Source organism: Vombatus ursinus, unplaced genomic scaffold, assembly GCF_900497805.2.
Source record: "Vombatus ursinus unplaced genomic scaffold, bare-nosed wombat genome assembly UNPS02004101.1, whole genome shotgun sequence".
Classification (NCBI taxonomy): domain Eukaryota; kingdom Metazoa; phylum Chordata; class Mammalia; order Diprotodontia; family Vombatidae; genus Vombatus; species Vombatus ursinus.
The window spans coordinates 7,746-29,010 of NW_020943879.1; the positions used below are offsets into that span (position 1 = coordinate 7,746).

The 21,265-nt window shown below is 39.3% G+C and overlaps 1 protein-coding gene across 1 annotated transcript; it reads right to left on the reverse strand.

Moving 5' to 3' along the window:
- Positions 1-254: 254 nt before the first annotated feature.
- On the reverse strand, positions 255-20,393 carry SULT2A1 (sulfotransferase family 2A member 1). The gene is made up of 6 exons (XM_027876649.1): positions 20,085-20,393; positions 17,461-17,675; positions 13,782-13,908; positions 8,846-8,940; positions 4,773-4,953; positions 255-1,391 (listed from the first exon to the last, which is right to left on the reverse strand). Exons 1-6 carry the CDS (start codon positions 20,215-20,217, stop codon positions 1,273-1,275), a joined length of 870 nt encoding a protein of 289 aa, XP_027732450.1. The 5' UTR covers positions 20,218-20,393; the 3' UTR covers positions 255-1,272.
- Between the last annotated feature and the right edge of the window lie 872 nt (positions 20,394-21,265).

Below are 21,265 nucleotides of genomic sequence, written 5' to 3' on the forward strand. Positions count from 1 at the left end.
CACAACTTGAATGACTCAACAATAACAATAACAACAACAACAACAAACATACATCGATGCATGGTCACCAGCTGTCAAGTACCCAGAGCACAGACAAGGAGAAGAGGTAAAAATAATCAAGCCCTGTGGTGTGGACTGCCAAAAATTGATTCTAGTTTAATCATGGTCTTCACTCATCTTGCCAGTTACTCCTTTTGATGAGGGGCAAGCGAGCATCTCTAAAGAATTCAAAGAGTCAGGCTGACTTCAAGCAGTTATAAAGATTTATTATGGTTTTGAGGTTTCATGCTCTGGTGAGTAGCAACATTCATTAGAGAAATTAGCAACTCCAGTAAGGCAAGACAGACAATTTTATAGAGTATATGATGCTGATTATACAATCAATATTTATATAGAATACAGAAATGTAAATAACATTAAAAAGGCAGGAGGAGTTTTTTAAGGGATTAGGTAATGGGGAAGGGGTTCCAGCCTCTGTGGGACTGTGCATCCAGTTACCCAGAATGCATACAAAAAATTCCAAATAGGGGGGCATGTATGTATGATAATGATATTATAATAAGCCTCTCTACATCATAAGTTCACTATAGGTCAATTCTTTACCATTACTGCTCGGGTGCTATCTCAGGGTGGGCCCCTTCTATGGTGTGGTAGTCAAGCATCCTGCACTACATCCTGGTAGTGTTGCTTTCTGAGTGGTTAATTATTATGGTCTTATCTGGTCAAGATGGATGATGTGCTTGAGGTTGAGTCCATGGGCACACCTGTTTCTGTGGGAAATATGTAAATTGGATCTGAGGGAAGAGGCTAGCTAGAGGATTGAGTCTAGGGGTAATGGCTAACTAGGAGCAGTGACTAGCTGTTCAGTGAGGCCTATGATTGATTTTGGGGGTCCGTGATGTGTGTAAAGCCAGATTGTGGGGTTAAATCATGACATGCCTGTTATTCATTGGGTCTCATAAGTTAGTTAGAATATTGGGGCTGAGGGCAGCTCTATTAGGACTCCGTCACTTTAACGTACACCATGATTTGGGACAGGGAAAAGGCCAAGGGAGTGGAAAGAAAATCATTGTCTTTGCCTTAGGTCTGGGAGTTATTGGCAAACAAGCTAAGGGGGAGCCTTGATTTTGTTCTTATGATTGAAATAGCCAAGTGGCTCTTAACCATGGCTACTTTCACCCAGTGAGTCTAGTGTTTAGAATCAGGGTTAGGTAAAGTTGCCCAGTCATCCATCACATGTGGAATCGAAGGTAACATCAAGTTGTCAGCTCCTCAATGCTGCTCCCAAGGGAACAGCCTTTGGTCTAGTTCTGCCATCCTCTCCTGGAAAAGTTTGTCGAAGGCTTCACTTTGAGCTACTGTGAAATGGTTCTTCCAGTCTCCAGCAATTCCTGCCAGACATGGAGACAAGAAGTCAGATGATGGTTTGGGACAGGCTCATTCTACTCCTAGAGGGGACCATCTCCAGTCATCCTGATCTATATCTTGCCACTTGACCCAGATGGCTCCAGAGGAGAAAGTAAGGCTGGTGATTTTGCACAGCCCTGCCTCACTTAAGGCCAATTCACTTGCAAGTCATAGCATCACCTTCCTGGCGTCATGGTCCTCTTCAAGAGCAAAGAATAAACAACAACTTCCATTCTTAGAGAGCTTTATCTCTTTCCTCATTAAAGGGAAAGAGTCAATGTGTGGGAATTTGAGGGATTGACCTTTATTATGGAGGCCATTTTTAAATGGCTAAGGAGGATTACCATTGGTCATTCCATTGATTGATTGATTAAATCTCCCCTAATGTAAGTGAAGGCCCTCTGGGACCTATTCCTCTTTCCTAACACAGCTGTAGAGAGGTTTGTTCTTTTGGGTAGAAGGAATGACAACATGCCCCATTTTAAAAACCATATGAGAGGTGTTGGGAAAAATTGGGAAAAGAAAGGAGTGATGCAAAAAACAAATTATGAAAAGAGATTCAACAACTTGGTAAAAGAGGAATACTACACTGAAGAGAAGTCCTGAAGAAGCAGAATTGGCCAAATGGAAAAAGAGATATAACAATTTACTAAAAAAAATCCTTAAAAATTAAAATTGAACAAATGGAATCGAATGTCTCCATGAGACTTCAAGAAACAAACAAAAAGTCAAAAGAATTAAAAAACTAGGAAAATTATGAAGTTTCTCATTGGAGAAACAACTTATCCAGAGCATAGATTGAGGAGAGATAATTGAATTATTGCACTACCTGAAAGCTAATAAAAATAATAACAAAATTTGTCTTGAAGAAAAAAAGTCTAGAATATGAAATTAATCTAAAAAAAATGTGGAGGAATGTGGCCTACCCATACCAGATCTGAAGCTGTATTACAAAGCAGTAATCATGACAATAGTCAGGTTCTGACTAAGAATAGATTGGTTGATCAGTGGAATACATTAGGGACACAAGTCACTGTAGCAAATGACCATGGTAATTTAGTGTTATATAAACCCAAAGACCCTAGTTTTTGTAACAAAAAACTTATTATTTTAAACTAACTGCTAAAAAAAATAGAAAGCAGTTTGACAGAAACTAGATATATACCATCATTTCACACCAAATACCAAGATAAGGTCAAATGAGTATGTGATTTGGACACGAAGAGTGTTATCATAAGCCAGTGAAAAAAAGATGGAAAATTTTACTACTGATATCTATGGATTAGGAAAGAATTTATGATCAGAGAAGAGACATTCGGCCTTACAGGATGCAATATGGATAAATTTGATAACATTAAATTAAAACAAAAGTTTTTGCAGAAACAAAACCAATGCAGACAAGATTACAAGGAAAGCATGAAATTGGGGCAAAATTTTGCAGCAATTTTCTTTGATAAAAACCTCATTTCTAAAATATATAGACAACTGAATGAAATTGATGAGAATATTCATTACTTTCCAGTTGATAAATGTTCAAAGAATATAAACAGGCAGATTTCATAAGAAGAAATCAAAGTTCTCCATATTGATACTAAAAATGTGCTCATCACCATTGATTAGAGAAATGCAAATTAAAGTAACTGTAGGGCATCACCCAAGGGCTATCAGATAAACGAAAATTAAAAAAAAAGGACTATTGAAGAAGATGCAGAATAATTGGGAAACTATTGCATTGTTGGTTGTGAATTGATCCAACCATTGTACAAAGCAATTTGGAACTATGGTCAAAGGGCTATAAAACTATGTATATCCTTTGACCCAAAAATACCAGTACTAGATCTGTGTCCCAAAGAGATTAAAGGAAAAGGAAAAAGAACTATATGTACACAAATATTGATAGTTGCTTTTTGTTGTGCCAAAGTATTGAAAATGGAGATATCTTTTTGTTGGGGAATGGCTCAATAAGTTGTGGTAAATGAATCTGATGATACATTATTGTGTTATAAGAAATGATGTTCAGGGAGGTTGAAGAAAAACCTGGGAGACTTATATGAACTGGTTCCAAGTGAAGTGAGCAGGATCAGGAGAATATTGCACAAAGTAACAGCAATATTGCATGGTGATCAATAAGATTAGCAAAGGTCTTTCAGGGAAGGAGAAAAGAAGCCTCACTGGGCATCTGATCTAGCCAGGGCACTTCCAGTACATGCAGATAAAAGCCTGCTATAGTGCTCTGGCCAAGAGAGAGAGGCAGAGAAATGCCTCTTTGGCAGCTAAAATAGTTACATCCTGCATGTAAACTGTCAAAAAGCCAGTTAACAACACTGAGGACTCTGTAGAGAGGGAGTGCTACAGGTAGTTGTCTTCAGGAAGTTCTCTCCATCTTCGAAAGGGGGAACCCTATGACTCTTGCCTGGGGTGTGCAACTGAATAATAGAGGAGTAGAGGGAACCAAGGCACAGAATTGGAAGTTTCCTCAGTGATCTTCTGTGTGACCTCACCCACTTCCTGAAAATTCAATGTTCTGACATCCATGTTGGAATGCTTATGTAGGAAGGATATGCAGTTTTGAGGGAGAGGCTGGGGTTAAATGAGCAGGAATCATTTGTTCAAGTCCTTAAAACCCTCCTAGATATTAAGATGGTGGACTATTTGGAACATGTCAGAGTGCTAGTCAAAGGAAGACTTACTGCTTGACCCAAGTGGCCAAGAATCGATTGAGACAGTTGTGCCTGATTACAAGGCAAGAAAACACTCTCAGTTATCATCTCTGGTGATGATTTAGTGAAAAAGTTCAAGACAAGAATGATGGATGGAAAAGAGGTCAGCTATGGATGTAAGAAATTCTGACTTCAGGACATTTCCTCAGATGAGCACCCGTAAACCCAATTGAGAGACTGTCCTAGATCCATTAGACACCACCCCAGGAGTTCAGGACAAACCTGAAGGAAGATGGCACACTTTGGGTCTTCAGGGACTAGGAATTATGTGACTAAAGGCCATTTCATTTTCAGCCTCTCACCAATTATTATATAAATGCCTGCATCCAATCAGAGTAAATACTGGGGCAGCAGTGACACCTGGGATGCTCAGATCTGACTTGGGGACTATAGTTCCCAAAAAAGAATAGGTCTTCCTTAAAAGAGTAAATATGTGATAGGTTCCTGTATTACCTTTGCCTCCCATACATGGGTGGCTTATCATGCTCTCTGATACTTGCTTTCTATATAAGAAACATCTTGATCACTTTTTCTCTCATCCTTCACTATTAGATCCAGACTCTCTTGTCTGGTTTGCTTTGGTCAGCAAAACTCTGGAAAGACACCCACCAACTTTGCTCCTTTATCTCCAGGGCTCCTACTCACCCTTTCTTAGCATGCTTCCTTGGCTGTGATCCATGATCTCATCAGGCAAGATTGAATAGTTGGACATTTTGTTGGCTTTCATGGCAGAGAAGGAAGCATTCTTTACCACTAAGTTGACTTCTTCCTCCTTCAGCTTTGTTCCCAGGAAGTGACAAATCTTTTCCACATTTCCCCAAAGATCCTATGGAAAGGTTTCTCAATATGAGGGAAAGAATTGGTGGGCAAATCCAACAATTAGCAGGGAAGAATCAAAATGAATAGGATTCAGGGGATAAGAAGACAATGAGAGGGGTGAGAACAGGGAAAAGGGAAGAGAGGAAGAGCCCAGGAAATATAAAGGAATAGGAGAGGAAGAAGAATAGGAAGTTGAGTTAGAAGGAAAGGGGGAAAGGAAGAAGAGGAGGTGAGGCTATTGGAATGGAAGGATGAGAAGAAGGAAAGGAAGATGAAGAGGAGCTGAAGGGGAAGGACAAAGAAGAGCTAAGAAGAGTTGGAGGAAGGAAGAAAAGGAGATAATGAATCATCAACTATTGATTAAGCAACTATTGTGTTCATCACTAGGAATAAAATGAAAAAAAAAAACAGTCCTTGATATCAACAAATGTATATGCTGAGGGGTGCTAGGATGACATTGTAAAAGCATTTCAGTGTGCAAATTATATGCAAAATAAAAAATAATTTTAAAGAGGACACATTACCAGCTGGGGAGAGCAGGAAGGGTCTGCTTTCTGAGAGGGAATTGTGCATGATGGTAGAAGAAAAGGAAGAAACAAGATGAGACAACTTTTTCTAGGAACCTGACTGTGAGAAACAGAAGAGCTGTAAGAAGACATTTGAGAATAGTAAAAGAAAATATGAGTTCAGGACTTGTCCTCAATAAGGAAGCAAAGTCAGGAAGGAAAAATAAAAATGATTTGTTAAGTACATCCAGGGGAGAATCCTGAGTGCTTCTAGGCACTGAATTTCAAAACCACCAACTACCCCCACCTGCCCTGCCAGACCAGTTTGAATATAAGGGAAAGATATTCCTGATGTGCGCACTTTTCTTAAAATGGATTGAGATAGCTTAATCAAAGCTTTTCCCTTATTGCCACATCATAGGGAAATGAGATTAGAGATAAAACAATGGGATGAAAGGGTAACCCACTGCCATTTTGGAAGCTCTGGCTGTCACATACCCCTAAAGCCAAGCTATATTGCAAACAAAGGGGTCACTCAGACTGACCCAGCATAAATTTCAGTAATTGCATGGTGGGATGAAGTCATTTGTCTTTGCTAGTGGAGAACATATGGGAGTTTTTGTAGGAAGCATTGTTTGGTCAAGTGGTCCAGTTGTGTCTGATTCTTCATGACCCCATTTGAGGTTTTCTTAAGAAATATTCTAGAGTGGTTTGCCATTTCCTTCTCCAGCTTATTTTACAGATGAGGAAACTGAGACAGGGTTAAATGACTGATTAAGTACAAGAAGCAAAGAATGAATCAGTAGATACAGAGATTTAAGATGAGAGTTGCTATCTGTTGAAGACGATGAGACAAAGGCACAATTTAGGCAGTACATAAGAAGAAATGTCACCTCTTTATCTGAGAATAAAGTAAAGGGGGGAAGATTTCAAGGGATTTTTGAGTTATAGAGGAGGGGAAAAGGGAGAGTTCATGGCAAATGGCTTTCATTTTTAGAGTAAAGCATAAGGCCAAGTCTCTTGCTGAGAGAATAAGAGATTAATCGTGTGGAAAGAATGAGGAGGGAAGTCACGGTGAGGAGTGCCATAAAGAATCAGTTATGAAAGAATAAAAGAATTGTGATGCTATAGAGGGAGATTAGTTTTGATTGGAAACCATGAATTTGTAGGAGGCAAATGATAGGAATGAAATTGTGTTTGGCAACGTGTATGTGATAACAGGACAAAGGTGCATGGGATTTGAGAGTAGAAGACAATCTAATGTCAACTGGTTATGATAAATTCAAGATATGGAAGAGTAGAAATACAAACCAGATAAAGAATGAAGCCCTGAGAGAGTTCTTATAGGTGGAAAGACTTAAGGTCTCAGTGAAGAGGTTAGGGGTTTTTGGGTGCTCCTAGATGCACAGAGGAACCCCAAGATCACGGGAAGTTTTGGGACGCTGGGAAAAAAGCACCAGATGGCGGCGCCGAATCTGCCTGAGTGAATTCAACCCAGATCTTCTTCCAGCCAGAGAAAAAGTTTGATAAAGATAAAGCATATAGGCCAGACTCCCAAGGAACCCAAACATCAGTGATCTAAATGGGGGCTAAGATGTTCAGGTGATACTCGTAAGGATGAGCAACAGCATGAGGCAGTCTCAGCCTCTTGGGCATGAAAAAAGCTCAGCGTCTGAATGGGGCCGGGGGACTAAGGTGGCCAGGCCAGGTGATGCCTGGAAAGACAGGTGGGTGTGGGAGTCTCAGCCTCTAGGGGCATGTGAAATTCCCAGCCTCTAAGTGGGGCCTGGGGTGGATAGGCCACATGATGCTCGTGAAGACAAGTGTGAGGGGTCTCAGCTTCTAGGCTTGAGAACAGCTCAGCAGGTGAATGGGGGCTGGGGTGAAACTTAAGTACAGAAAGACTGGGGGAGGGGTCTGAGTGGCCAAGCAGTTTGGAGTGAGGGTAGGAGGGGTCTAAGGAGATCTGGATGGAAGTGGCTAGTAAATTGGGGTGAACAGAACTCCTGGGTCCTGGACCTTGTGGTGCCTAGCTAGGATTAAGGGTGAGAAGTGACCAAAGGCCATAGGAAGGTGAAACAATGGAAGGCAGATTGGGTGTAGCCACATGCAAGGCGAGTTGAAGGGGGGAGGTGATTAAGAGGAAGGGTCCAGGTGAGAATTTCCATTTGGAATGTCTGAGAGATCTGAACAGACAATGAGAATAGATGATGAAGGGAGCTAGAAGGGGAAGTTTGCTTTCAAAGGGAAATCAAAGCAGTTTCTAAAACTTTAAGGTTTTCCTGGGACCAGTAGACAAACCGAAGCCAGGTTCTTTTTGGGGTCAGGAAGGAAAGCGCCTTTGAATAAGATTTCAAAGAGAGAATCTAAATGTTTTAAGATATTTCTGGGATTTGTAAACAAAGGAGCCAAATTCCTTTTGAAAAGGGGCAAACAGGGAAAGGGGGCAAAGGTAAACCTCTTCAACAGCAAAGAGGACAGTTTCAGGAGTGAAGCATAGGGAGAGATGTTAAGATAGGAGATTATGGTTGAATAAAAGGACTTCAGAAAAGAGGAAAGAAGGGAGAAAGGAAGGAGGGGGAATCAGAGTTTTAAAAGAAAAGAGAGGAAAAAGAAGATGGAGAAAACATAGAAAATGTGAAAGAGGAGCAGGTCCAGAAAGAAAGGAAAGTATATCAAGGAGAGGAAGAAAGGCTTGTACTGATGAGGCATGATGGGAATATTGGGTAAACCTACCTGCAACAATGATTAAAAGCTCAGGGAGAGGGAATTGGCAATTTTTGAGCTCAAGAGGAGAAGTTACCAAGAACTAATAAATGTATTTTTTAGGCATGTTGGTCACCACCAGGAAGGCCCAAATGAATTGGTTCTACTAAATGTGAAACAATTGACTTAGTCTTTTCTTTGATTGAAAAAAGTTTATTGTTAATGGGAAAGCTATCAAAATGTACCTAGGTGATTATATTTCTTTAAATCTCACTCTGGAATGAAATTTTTAAAATTAACTATAATATTTCTCCTTCTCATTTGTCCCTACATTTATTATGTTTCTTTTAAAAGTATTTTGTATTTATGTAATTTTAGTCAAAAGGAAAAATATTCTACCTCCTTTCTTCCAATTCATTGGACCTATGGAAAGCCCAAATAGTACTTACAGTACCTACCAAAAGTTTCTCTGCTCTTCTATTTTACAAGTCAAAGGTACATCAGGGAAGTGAGATGGAGACAAAAGATAGGATAGATATGAAAAGTAGAGTGCAGCTTCTAAGGAGTGTGGACAGACCAATTGAAGGGAACAGTAGAGGAAAAAAGATGAGAAGGGTAAGGGAAATTAAAGATAAGGGGAAAGAAAGATGAAGATGAGGGGAAAGAAAGGGAAGATTGAGCATTTACTTGCAGAAGTTCTTCATAGGTCAAAATTAGGAAGTTTTCATTCCCTCTCAAGGATAGCCAGCCACAGGTGTGGTCAAACCAGGATCCAAATGGCACTGCAGAGGGAGAATAGAAGGGAGACCCTTTGACCAGATGTGTTCCTTCAGTTACACATTCAATAATACTTCATTTAATAACAAAATATTGACTCAGGATCTACTGACACACAAGGTTTTGCTTGAGGCTAGCACTGCTCAGGTATTTGTGACAAAGGGATAAGATGAGAACGTATCTCGAGAGCTGAAAAGGACCTCTAAAGCCATGTAGACTAGCCATGTTACATAGATTAGGAAACTGAGAGACAGATAGGTAAATGATTTGTCCAAGTTTTCAGAGGTAATAAATGGCATATACATGACTACAGTAGACATTTTATGTGTCATGTTAAATTTGGGAAAATGTAAAGAAAAATAAGGAAGACCTTGGCCTCAGGGTTGGAAATGGGGGCAGGACTGAGTGATGAGATATATAACTCCAATTAAAAAAATTTAAGAATTTCCACAAGAGAGCCACAGAATTAGTAATTTGGAAGATCACATTAAGTAAGTGATCAATTTTAAATAAGGGAGAGAGCATCACTGAAAGTTTCCTGGAGGAGGTGACTTTTCATGTCTAGAACAGGGGTTAGAACTTGAAGTTTGCCATGTTTTAAGAGAAAGAGCATTGGATTTAAGAGTCATGAGACATGGGACTGGTTCCCGAGTTCTGCTACAATGAAGTGTCTTGGAAAGGCAACAAACATAGAACAGCTATGAAATGGCTGTTTTTTTTTAAATTAATTAATTAATTTTTTTCTTTTTAACATTCACTTCCACAAGATTTTGAGTTTCAAATTTTCTCCCCATCTCATCCCTCCCCCCACTCCAAGATAGCATGCATTCTGAATACCCCTTCTTCTAATCTGCCCTCCTTTCTATCCCCTCCCCTTCTCTCATCCCCTTCCTCCACAATTTTCCCAGGGCAGGAGAGATTTCTATAACCTGTTTCCTGAATTTCTTATTTCCCAGTTGCATGTGAAAATAAGTTTTTAACATTTGTTTTTAAAACTTTGGGTTTCAAATTTTCTCCCTCCCTCCCTCCCTCCCTATCCTCATTGAGAAGGCAAGCAACTTAATACAGGTTATTCATGTGTAGTCATGAAAAACGCTTCCTTATTAGTCATGTTGTGAAAAACTAAGTATATTTCTCTTAATCCTATCCAGCCTCCCATTTATTCTATTCTCTCTTTTCAGTGTGTCTCTCCTTTGAATTGTTTGCATCTGATTATCCCCTGCCCCAATCTACCCTCCCCTCTATCATCCTCCTGCTCTCTTGTCACCTACCCCACCCCCCAATTTCCTGTAGGGTAAGATAGATTTCCATAACTAATTGAGTGTGTATATTATTCTCTCCTTAAGCCAAATCCAATGAGAATAAGATTCACTTATTCCACTGTAAAAGACTTTTCTTGTTTGTTTTATGTGAGATAATTTACCCCATTCTACCTCTCCCTTTCTCCTTCTCTCCATATAATCTTCTCTCACCCCTTAATTTTATTCTCCAGATAGTGCTCCTTCATCTTCAACTCACCCTGTGCTCTCTATCTATCTATATATCTATCGATCTCTCTATCTATCTATCTATACACACATGCAATTTTTTCCCCTCCAACTACTCTAATACTGACAAAGGACAAAGGAAAAATGAGTTACAAATATCATCTTTTCATGCAGAATGTGAACAATTCAGCCTTAATAAGTCCCTTGTGATTTCTCTTTCTGGTTTACCTTTTCATGTTTCTCTTGAGTCTTGTGTCTGAAAGTCAAATTTTCTATTCAACTCTGGTCTTTTCATCAAGAAAACTTGAAATTCCTCTATTTCACTGAATATTCATTTTTCCCTTGAAGGATTATGCTCAGTTTTTCTGGGTAGGTGATTCTTAGTTGTCATCCTATCTCCTTTGCCCTCCAGAATATCATGTTCCAAGCCCTCTGGTCCCTTGATGCAGAAGCTGCTAAATCCTGTGTTATCTTGATTGTGTTTCCACAATACTTGAATTGTTTCTTTCTGGTTGCTTGCAATATTTTCAACTTGACCAGGAAACTCTGGAATTTGGCTACAATGTTCCTAGGAGTTTTCCTTTGGGGAGCTCTTTGAGGAGATGATGGGCGGATTCTTTCAATTTCTATTTTGCCATCTGGTTCCAAAACATCAGGGCAGTTTTCCTTCATAGTTTCTTGAAAGATGATGTCTAGGATTTTTTTTTATCATGACTTTGAGATATTCCAATAATTTTTAAATTCTCTCTCCTGGATCTATTTTCCAGGTCAGTTGTTTTTCCAATGAGATATTTCAAATTTTTTTTTCTATTTTTACATTCTTTTCAATTAGTTTCACAGTGCCTTAATTGCTCATAAAGTCACTAGCTTCCAATTGCTCCATTCTAATTTTTAAGGAAGTATTTTCTTCAGTAAGCTTTTGGACTTACTTTTCCACTTGGCCAATTGTGCTTTTTATGGCATTCTTCTCCTCATTGGCTTTTTGAACCTCTTTTTCCATTTGGGTTAGGTTATTTTTTAAGGTGTTATTTTCTTCAGTATTTTTTTGGGTCTCCTTTAGCAAGCTCTTGACTTGTTTTTCATGATTTGCTTGTGTCACTCTCAGTTTTTCCTCTACCTCTCTTACTTGCTTCTCAAAATTCTTTTTGAGCTCTTCCATGGCCTGGGACCAGTTCATATTTTTCTTAGAGGCTTTGGATGTAGGAGCTTTGACTTTGTTGTCTTCTTCTGGTTGTATGTTTTGATCCTCTTTGTCACCAAAGAAGGATTCTATGGTCTGACTCTTTTTGCACTGCTTGCTCATGATCCCACCCATTTACTTGAGTTTTAAACTCTTTGTTAAGGTAGGAGTCTGCTTCAAGTGTGGAGAATGTACTGTCTCAAGCTTGGGGGGTTTTCTGTAGCTGTTTTCAGAGATACTTCTAGGGACCTGTAAATTTTCAGTTCTTCCAAGATGCTATGATCAAGGGTGAGGTGTTTACTCCTTTCTTGGCTTGTGCTTTGGTCTAAGAGTGACCATAAGCACTCTTTTCTACCTTGGAACTGTGAAGAGGAATTCTTCTCCACCACCACTACAAACTCCACCACGCCAGCACTCCTTCTTGCCCCAGGACCACCCCCCAGAACTGTGACCCAGATCCAAGCACAGGCAAAGCAAGAGAATCCTGCACCAGCAAAGAGATCCCTGCCATCCCCCTCTGATCAGCCACTAGATTCCCCTTCAGTCTATGGGCCAGAAGCTCCTGAGGCAGCAACTGCCACAAGACTGCACTTGGGGACTTTGGCTGGGACTGAACTTACCTCTCTCACTGCAAACACAGACTTTTCCCCCTGACCTTCTAAGTTGTCTTTGGCAGTCATGGGTTGAGAAGTCTGGAAACCACCACAGCTGCCCATAATTCAGTCCTCTGAAGCCTCCTCCAGGTTTGCTGAGGCCTGCACGCCAAGACTGAACTGAGTTCCTCTCCCAGTCTGGCATGATATACCTTTCTGATCAACCATCCAGATTTTCTTGGGCTGGAAGTATGTTTCACTCTGCATTTTTTTGGGTTCTGCTGCTTTAGAATTTGTTTAGAGTCATTTCTTACAGGTATTTGGAGGGGTTTGGGGGAGATCTCAAGCAAGTCATTGCTTTTACTCTGCCATCTTGACTCTGCCCTCTTCAAACTCCAAATAATTTGTTTTAAAGCAGAAGTCTGATCAGGTTGAATTTTTCATAACACATCATCCTACCCAACACCACCCTATTCAACTCCAAGAACTCCTTATGATTTTCTCTAGAATCAAACATAAATCCTCTGTTTAACCTCATAACTTAGCCCCTTTCTACCTTCCCAGTTTCTTTACTGCTTACTTCCACCCACATATTCTGTGACCCAATGAAACTGGCCTCCTTGCTGTTCCTCAGACAAGACCCTTCATTGCCCTATTCCATGCATTTTTAAACTCTGACCCCAAGTCTTGAAATTCTCTCCCTCCTCATCCCTTCCTCCTGGATTTCCTGCCTTCCATCAGGTCCTAGCTACAATCCCAGCTTCTACAAGAAGCCTTTCCTGATCTTCCATAAGGGGACAGTGCCTTTTGTTTGATCATCTCCCATTTAGCTTGTCTATAGTTTGTTTGTACGTAACTGTTTGGATCTTATCTCCCCCATTAGATTGTAAGATTCTTAAAAACAAGGATTATTATTTTTTGCCTTTCTTTGTATTCCCAGTGCTTAGTACGGTTCCTGGGACATAGCAAGCACTTAAAAATGCTGTCACATTTGGAATATCTCTTCCTATCGGTATGCCATGGTTTCCCCAAATGAAAAATGAGTGAGTTGTACTTCAAGGTCCCTCCCAACTCTGATATTCTGTGGTTCTAGGTCCTTCCTCTTCTCTGGACTGTACTTTTCTTTTAGGTAAAGTTAAGTGAATTGGCTCTGAATTCCTGAAAACTTTTCAGTTTTAAATGATATGGACTATGATTTTTCATCAAGGATAAGGCTGATGTATGTTCTAGACCAGTCATCTCCAATATGGGGACTGCATAGCCCTATTGATTCATGGCATAAAATTCCTTAGATGCAATGAATGGTAGGAAATTCCAGACTACCTCTGGCTGGGGGAATGCATCAGGGGCATACATAGAAGCATAACATGAGGTACAGTGTGATGGGCAAAGAAATGAGATCCATACAGAGGAGACTGTAACTACTTAAAAAGGGAGAAATGAGCCTCTGTGTCTATTTACTCATCCACAAAATGGGGCTAGTATTAGAGTTGCCTCCTTCATGTGTTGTCTTCAAAATATCCCTCCAGAAACAGAGGTGGCTTTTATTGCAAAAATAAAGAGATTCTAACTCTTGGTCTGCTCACCAGTTCCTTGAGAGAACATCTTAATCATCTGGGAAACACTTTCCGCTGTCTCAAAACATTTAAGCACTTTTGTAAAATGATAAAGAGAAACAATCACATCTTTAGGATTGCGCATGACGTAAATTATCTGAAATAGAAATCAGGATTATTATATGCTGCCCAGGCCATTGAACCTTTCCATGCCACCCAAATTTTATAAAAAAAGCCAATTTGGCTCCTTTTAACTACTTACTTAACACCTTCTTTCTGGTCACTACTAGTTTCTTCCACTAGGAACTCTATAGTCTCTGTCTCCCCTTCTCATACACACATTCCTAACCTAAATTCTGGTGCAGTGGCCTACATTTAATTATTTCTCTGGTACAGATTTGTCCTTCTCCTACTGAGGTGACCAATGACCTCATGTTACCCATCCACTGGTCTTTCCTCCTTATCCACTTACTTTTTACTGTGACCCCTCTATAGCACCTTTTCTCCTTCTGGCTTCCTGGTTCTACCAATCCTTGTGTTATATCTCCTAGTCTCTTTCTTTTCTGGAGTAATTGGTGAATTTTCTTAAAACAACTTAGGCCCATACATTTGGGTTTGGGTTTGACATTGTCCCAGAAATAGAATCCTTCAGCGTTCAGCCAGTCTTTAACTTCAGAACATATCTATTTTTAACATTTAAAATTTCCTTTCTCTCATTATGAATTTGACAAATGTCAATAAGCATGAATACTTCCTTGCAGAAGTATAAGGCTGGATTTAGCCCCACTCCAATTCCTGCAATCACTACTGGACCAGAAATCTCAATTAAATCAGTCAATGGATTGTGCATAAACAAATGTGTAAAGAAGATGGTTTCTCCCCTTATGTCTCTTTATGAGATTTGAAAATCTTTGATCATCTTAACAAAAAAAGGTTAATGTGAATGATTAAGTCACTTTCCTCCCTCAATTCCCATTTCTAATTAGGTATAATAGCTAAAGATAAAGGCAGTCCACAAATGCAGTCAAATAAAGGCAGAACCTTACTCCAGGTCACATTATTGAAGCTCAAGAGCTGGAACCAAGCTCTTTCAACCTGAAAAGAACTTTTTTTTAGTTTTTTTCTTCTACTTATATGTTAAAACAATTTTTAACATTCATTTTTTTTAAAAAATTTGGGGTTACAAACACTTTACCTCTCTCATTTCTCTCCCCGTCTTTGAGAAGGCAAATAGTTTGATATGGGTTTTACATGTGCAGACATACCAAACGTATTTCCATATTAGTCATGTGTGAAAGAAAATGCAAACCAGAACAAAAAAAATTAAGAAAGTGTAAGAAGATATGCTTCCATCCTCATTCAGACTCCATCAGTTCTTTCCCTGGAGGTGGGTAGTATTTTTTTATCATTCAGTCCTTAGGAATTGTCTTGTTTTAATGTATTTCAGAGAATAGCTATGTCATTCAAGCTTGTTCATCATAAAATATGGCTGTTGCTATATAAAATGTTTTCCTGGCTCTGCTCATTTCACCTTGGAACTGTTCAGGTAAACCTTTCCAGTTTCTTTCTTTTTTTTTTTTGAGAGCATCCTGCTCATTATTTCTTATACCACAATAGTATTCCGTCATGATCACTTACCCAGCTTGTTCAGCCATCCCCCAGTTAATAGTCATCCCCTAAATTTCCAATTATTTGTCACAACAAAAGAGTTCCTATAAATCTTTTTGTATGTATGGATTCTTTTCCTATTTTATCTCTTTGGAACCTAGTAGTGGTATTTCTAGGTCAAATGGTATGCCCAGTTTTATTGTCCTTTGGGCATAGTTGTAAATGGCTCTCCAGTATGTTAGAATCAGCCCACAATGCCACCAACATTGAGACACCATTATGTCTCAATTTTCCCCATATTCATTCCAACATTTGTCATTTTCCTTTTTTATCATATTGACCAATCTGATAGATGTGAAGTGATACCTCAAAGTTGTTTTCATTTCCATTTCCCTTTTCAATAGTGATTTAGAGCATTTTTTCATGAGCACACCTAGCTTTGATTATTTCATCTGATCACTAACTATTTATATCCTTTAACAATTGGTCAATTAGGGAATGACATATTCTTATATATCTATCTTAATTCTCTATATAGTTGAGAAATGAGGCCTTTGTTACAGAAACTTGTCATGAATTTTTTTCATAGTTTAGATCATTGTACATTACCCTCCATCCTATTTTCCCATTTGTTTATCTTTTTCTTTGCACTCAGTATGTCAGTAAATTTGGAAAACTCATCAGTGGCTAATGTATTGGAAAAGATCATTTACATCCCAATTTAAAAGATGGGTAATGCCAAGGAATGTTCTAATTATCACAAAAAAGTGCTCATTTTACATGCCAGGAAAGGTATATTTAAGGTTCTGCAAGCTAGGCTTCAGCAGTACGTAAACCAAGAATTCCTAGAAGAGCAGGCTAGTTTTCAAAAAGGCAGAGGAACTTCAGAGCAAATTACTCACATTCAATGGAATATAGAGCAGAATAGTTTCAGATAAATCTTTTGAAACTTAAATGAACTGATTCAAAGTGAAGTAAGTAGAACCAGGAGAACATTTTATATAGTAACAGCAGCATTGTACCATGGTCAACTGTGAATGACTTAGCTATATTCCAATCAATACATTGATCCCAGACAATTCCCAAGGAATTAGTGTGAAAATTGCTATCCAAATTTATGGAAAGAATTGATGGAATCTGAATGCTGATTGAAGCACCTTTTTTCATTTTCTTTTTCTTGCTTTTTTTTTTCAACAAGGCAATTAAGGAAATTAAAAAAAAACTAGCTATGCACATACAAGATACATAAGAATAAACTGGAGTTAGTTTAATTTTCCTAGAAGGTTAAAAATGTTAGGGGCAGCTAGGTGGTGCAGTGGGGGGCGGGTAGGTAGTGCAGTGGATAGAACACTAGCCCTGGAGTTAGGGGGACTTGAGTTCAAATGTGACCTCAGACACTTACTACCTATGTGACCCTAGGTAAGTCACTTAACTCCATTGTCTAGTCAAAAAAAAAATAATAAGGTAGAGGGGATAGTTTGGGGCAGCTAGGTGGCACAGTGGATAGAGCATGGGCCCTGAAGTCAGGAGGACATGAGTCCAAATCCAGCCTCAGACCAAACACTTGACATTTACTAGCAGTAAATGTAGACCCTGGGCAAGTCACTTAACCCCAATTGCCTTAAAAAAAAAAAGGCAAGGGAAAAAAATGTTAGAGGAATCTAGGAAAACAGGCACCTTAATATATTGCCGATGGAACAATGAATTGGTCAAACCATTCTGGAAAGCCATTTGGAATGATGTCTGGAATGTTGAATTAATGAATGATAGTGAGTAGAGAGAGTTAATGTGCATTCAAGGCTTAAAAGCAGACTGTAGATAACTTTGGAGACACCAATATGATTCTGCACTTTAACCCATAAGCAGTGAGGACCTACAGAGAGGAATAAAGTAAAGAACCAATGTATTTAAGATGTTGTCTTGGCGTGTCATAGAGAAGAGGGAGGGGGCAGGAAATGCTTCTGCTTCTTTGTCTGTTGTTGCCTGCACTTCCTCTCAGGCCTCAAAAGACACAGATCAGAAATGCACTTTCTAGCCTTCTCCTTGCATAATATTATCATGGCAGTATCCACCTCATTGAGTGGAGTCCTCATTTGCTCACCTTGGCCTTGCTTTGGAAATAGGATTTGGGGAACAGCCAGATGGGGAGGTGGCTGCTGTAAAACCGCGGCCCATTTTGTTCTTTTTTGCAAAGCAACGGCTGACTTGCTTTTACTTCTACCCATGGGGACCGCTCAAAAATGGGGATGGATTGGACCCAGGTGGTGTCCCCTTTACTGTGGATCAGGCTGATTATCTCTATGACCCAATTGGTTCCTAATGGAGAGAACAGAAAAGAGAAAGTATGTTAATATGGACTCTTTTGCATGTGATATCTAAGTGCAAAGCCTCATTTCCATGGGTGACAGAGAAGAGAAGGAAGTAGGGGAGAAGAGAGAAAGACAATGAATCTGAGCCTCTTCCTGAAGAGAGAACTAGATACTCTGTGGGGGAAGAAGGTTTTTGTCTTCCCAACATTGTTATCGGAAAGCCACAAAACATCTGTGCTAATTTATAAAAGGGTAGAGGAAGAAGAGAAGATTACTAGAAGTCCCTGATTCCATGTTCAGATGTGGAGAAGAAACTGTTTGACAAACTGAAAGCAAGAACAAAGTGGTCTTTTACCTGCAGGTGGTTGCATATTCAAAACCACGGTGGAGAATGTCCCAAAACTTATCCAAATAGATGACAGCTATTCACTGAAGATAATTCAGGTGGAATTAGACAACTCTGCCAGAAGAAATCTAAACAAGATTCTCAATGATTGCAAAATCTTAGGCGAGAATGTAAAGAGCATAAGAGCACTGGCTGTCTTTCCTTTACAATTGTATATTAAAGGTAAGGGACCCTAAAGGGAAAAAATAATTTGCAAAATGAATTGTTGGTTTAGAAGAATAAAATCTGACTCTCTGCATCACAGCCTATGATATAGGGTTAACCGACTACTAGTCTTGTGAATCTAATTAAAAAGACTTTATGATAAAGAGGATGAGAAAAGAAAAAAAGATATATTCTACATATTCCTTAAGCTAAGTTCTATAGGAGTAGCATCAGAGAAGCATAGCAGCTGAGATAGCCATAAATTCAGAGGATACAAAACCCAAGATAGGAGCTATTAGTAAAGTACATGGCCTTATGAGTTCATTCATAAATAAATACTCAAAGTTCAGTCAACAAGCAGAAGGGACTAGAGGCCATGATATGAGAGGTCAAAATGGACCTAGCTGATGTCTTGAACACCTTTTGGGAGGAAACCCAAATCACACCATGGCTTTATGTGAGTATACATTATTTAAGGAAAACAGCATATGTAAAATCTGAGGATGAACTGGTATTGCATATTAGGAAGGTATATGCATATTAGGAGATGCAGGGACCAAAGGTGGGATGGGGGAAGCCTAATGGAGGGCATTTGGGAGAAGGCCAAAAGAAGGAGAAACAAAAACAATTTGTCACTAATGTCTACATTCTCCAGACCACCTGGAAAGAGAGAAGAAATAGATGAGAGTGTTGAGAAATAGATCCTGAGACTGGGTTAAGGGGAGGATATAGTACTGAAGGAAGATTTCAGATATTCAGATATGTTTTGGTTCTTTCTCTCACAAGAGCACAGTAGTTAACAACTTATGAAACTGTCTTTTGGTCATTTCATCCCTCAAAAGTTGGATCAACCGAGAGAGAAATTCTCTTCCGGATCCAATTCTCACTAACTGAGAAGAACTAGTGGCTTTTGTAGAAATGATGGGAATCTTGGGAGGAGGGAAGTGACTATTCCAGAGTCCAGACATTTTTTCTCAATAAGAAAAGGAAATCTGGGCACAGTCGGACAAGTCCCCTAGATTTTGGTGGAGCAGCTTTCACAGTATTCAGAGGCAAAAGACATAAGATTAAGCCCATGGAGTAAAATGCTTCAAAAGAAATAAGCAGAAGAAGGGTGGAAGATGTTCAAGAATTTAATTGTGAAGAAGAAGAGGGGAATAATCCCAATAAAGAGGAAAATGGGATTATTTGAAGAGATAGATGCAGTTTCACATGGAATTCACCAATGAATTTAAATTTGATCTTTTAAAATTCATGAGCATTTGTTTTTTCTTCCTCAGACCTCCCCTAACCCCTTCTTAAAAAAAAGAAAACAACCACTTTATAACATGTACACATAATGACATTACACAAATTCCCCCACAGTTCTTACCCCCAAATGAATATCTCATTCTTTATCCTGGGTCCATCATCTCTGACAGGAGGGGTAGTCAAGTTTATATTTGGTTTTCATGGATCATGATTGGTCACTGCATTCAACATTTGTTAAGTTTTTCAAAGTTGATTAATCTTACAATGTTTTAATGTTGTATAAACTATTCTCCTGGTTCTGCTCATTTCACTCTGTATCAAGTCACACAAGTTTTCCCAAGTTGCACTGAAATTGTCCTACCTAGTACAGCACCTGGAATATGGCCAGTTCTTCATGAATGCTTGTTAAATTGACTGTCTTTCTGCTCTCTCTACATTTATTTACTTCTCCCTTAAAATTGATCACTTGGGGAAAAAATTGATCACTTAGGAGAAATAGTCTCCACAATCCCCTTCAACTCTCACATTCTGCAACCTTGAATAACACTGCAGGGCAGCCATTATGGGTTTTTTTCTCCCAAAACACTTCCCCATGGACCCAACCTTGTTTCTTACCTGACTTGGGGTAGGTTACAACAATGACATCAGTATTCTTCACCACAAACTCGTCCCGACAAAATTTGAGGTGCTTTATACTATAACCCTTGGGGAACAAGATTCCTTCAAACTTTATGTATTCTGATGACATGTCTTTGTAGTATGAGGTTTGAAGCTTCTGAGCTTTCTTCTTTGTAGTCTCACCTGAATTCTGCCTGCTGAGACTTTTGTCCTCAACTCCTTGTCAAGGGTAGTCCAATCTCTGACCACCTTTGTCTTCACCCAGTCAGTACTGGGAGAAAGCATAATGTTTTATACTACTGGACCTTGGTGACCCAAAACTGAGATTGTAAGAGCAGCAAAAGAACCATGAACTCTGAATTCCTGGGAAATTTTCCAAAGCAGGGTTGGACAAAGTTAAGCAAATAATTTACAGAAATATTTCAAGTTCTAAGGACTCTTTGATTTTCTATAGAGATACCTTCATCTTCCAAAATATAGAGAAACCAATAAGTGGACACACTCTCCTAGATTTAATTCTCACTTAGAGGAATTGTTTGCTAAAGAGGAAATAATGAAATAGAGGGGAGAAATGACCACTTCTGCCTATACTTTATGAGTACGGAGAGGGAGTGTGGGCTTAGTCCTGTATTTAGTCAAAAGTTGGGGTCAGTAGATTTTAAGGGGTTCAGAAGAAAGATGGATGACATCAAACAGGGGAAATCAGCAGAAGGAGGATGGGGTTTGCTTACAACCAATACTGTGGGGGATTCTGTTTCCGGGAGCCAACATGGCAGAGTAAAAAGGTAGTCACTTTCACCCTCCCCTATCAACCTCTGAAAACCAAGAAAATATCACCCCAGAAAAAACCCTAGAACAGCTGAACCAGAAGAAAGACAGGGTGCAGCAGTGCAGTAGCCCAGCATACAAAAAGTGCTCTAAATCACTATTGATTAGAGAAATGCAAATCAAAACAACTCTGAGGTACCACACCACACCTATCAGAATGGCCAACATGACAAAACAGGAAAATGGTAAATGTTGGAGAAGATGTGGGAAAATTGGAACACTAATGCATTATTGATGGAGTTGTGAAATGATCCAACCATTTTGGAGAGCAATTTGGAGCTATTCCCAAAGGGCTATCAAAATGTGCATTCCCTTTGACCCAGCAATAGCACTTCTAGGGCTATATCCTG

Coding starts and splice junctions, on each gene's coding strand:
- SULT2A1 (XM_027876649.1), bottom strand. CDS start 20,217: ATGTCATCAGAATACATAAAGTTTGAAGGAATCTTGTTCCCCAAGGGT. Junction 13,909..17,460: donor ATTTCCAAAGCAAGGCCAAG/GTGAGCAAATGA, acceptor TTTCTATTTCAG/ATAATTTACGTCATGCGCAA. Junction 4,954..8,845: donor CCTATGAAGAACTTCTGCAA/GTAAATGCTCAA, acceptor ACCTTTCCATAG/GATCTTTGGGGAAATGTGGA.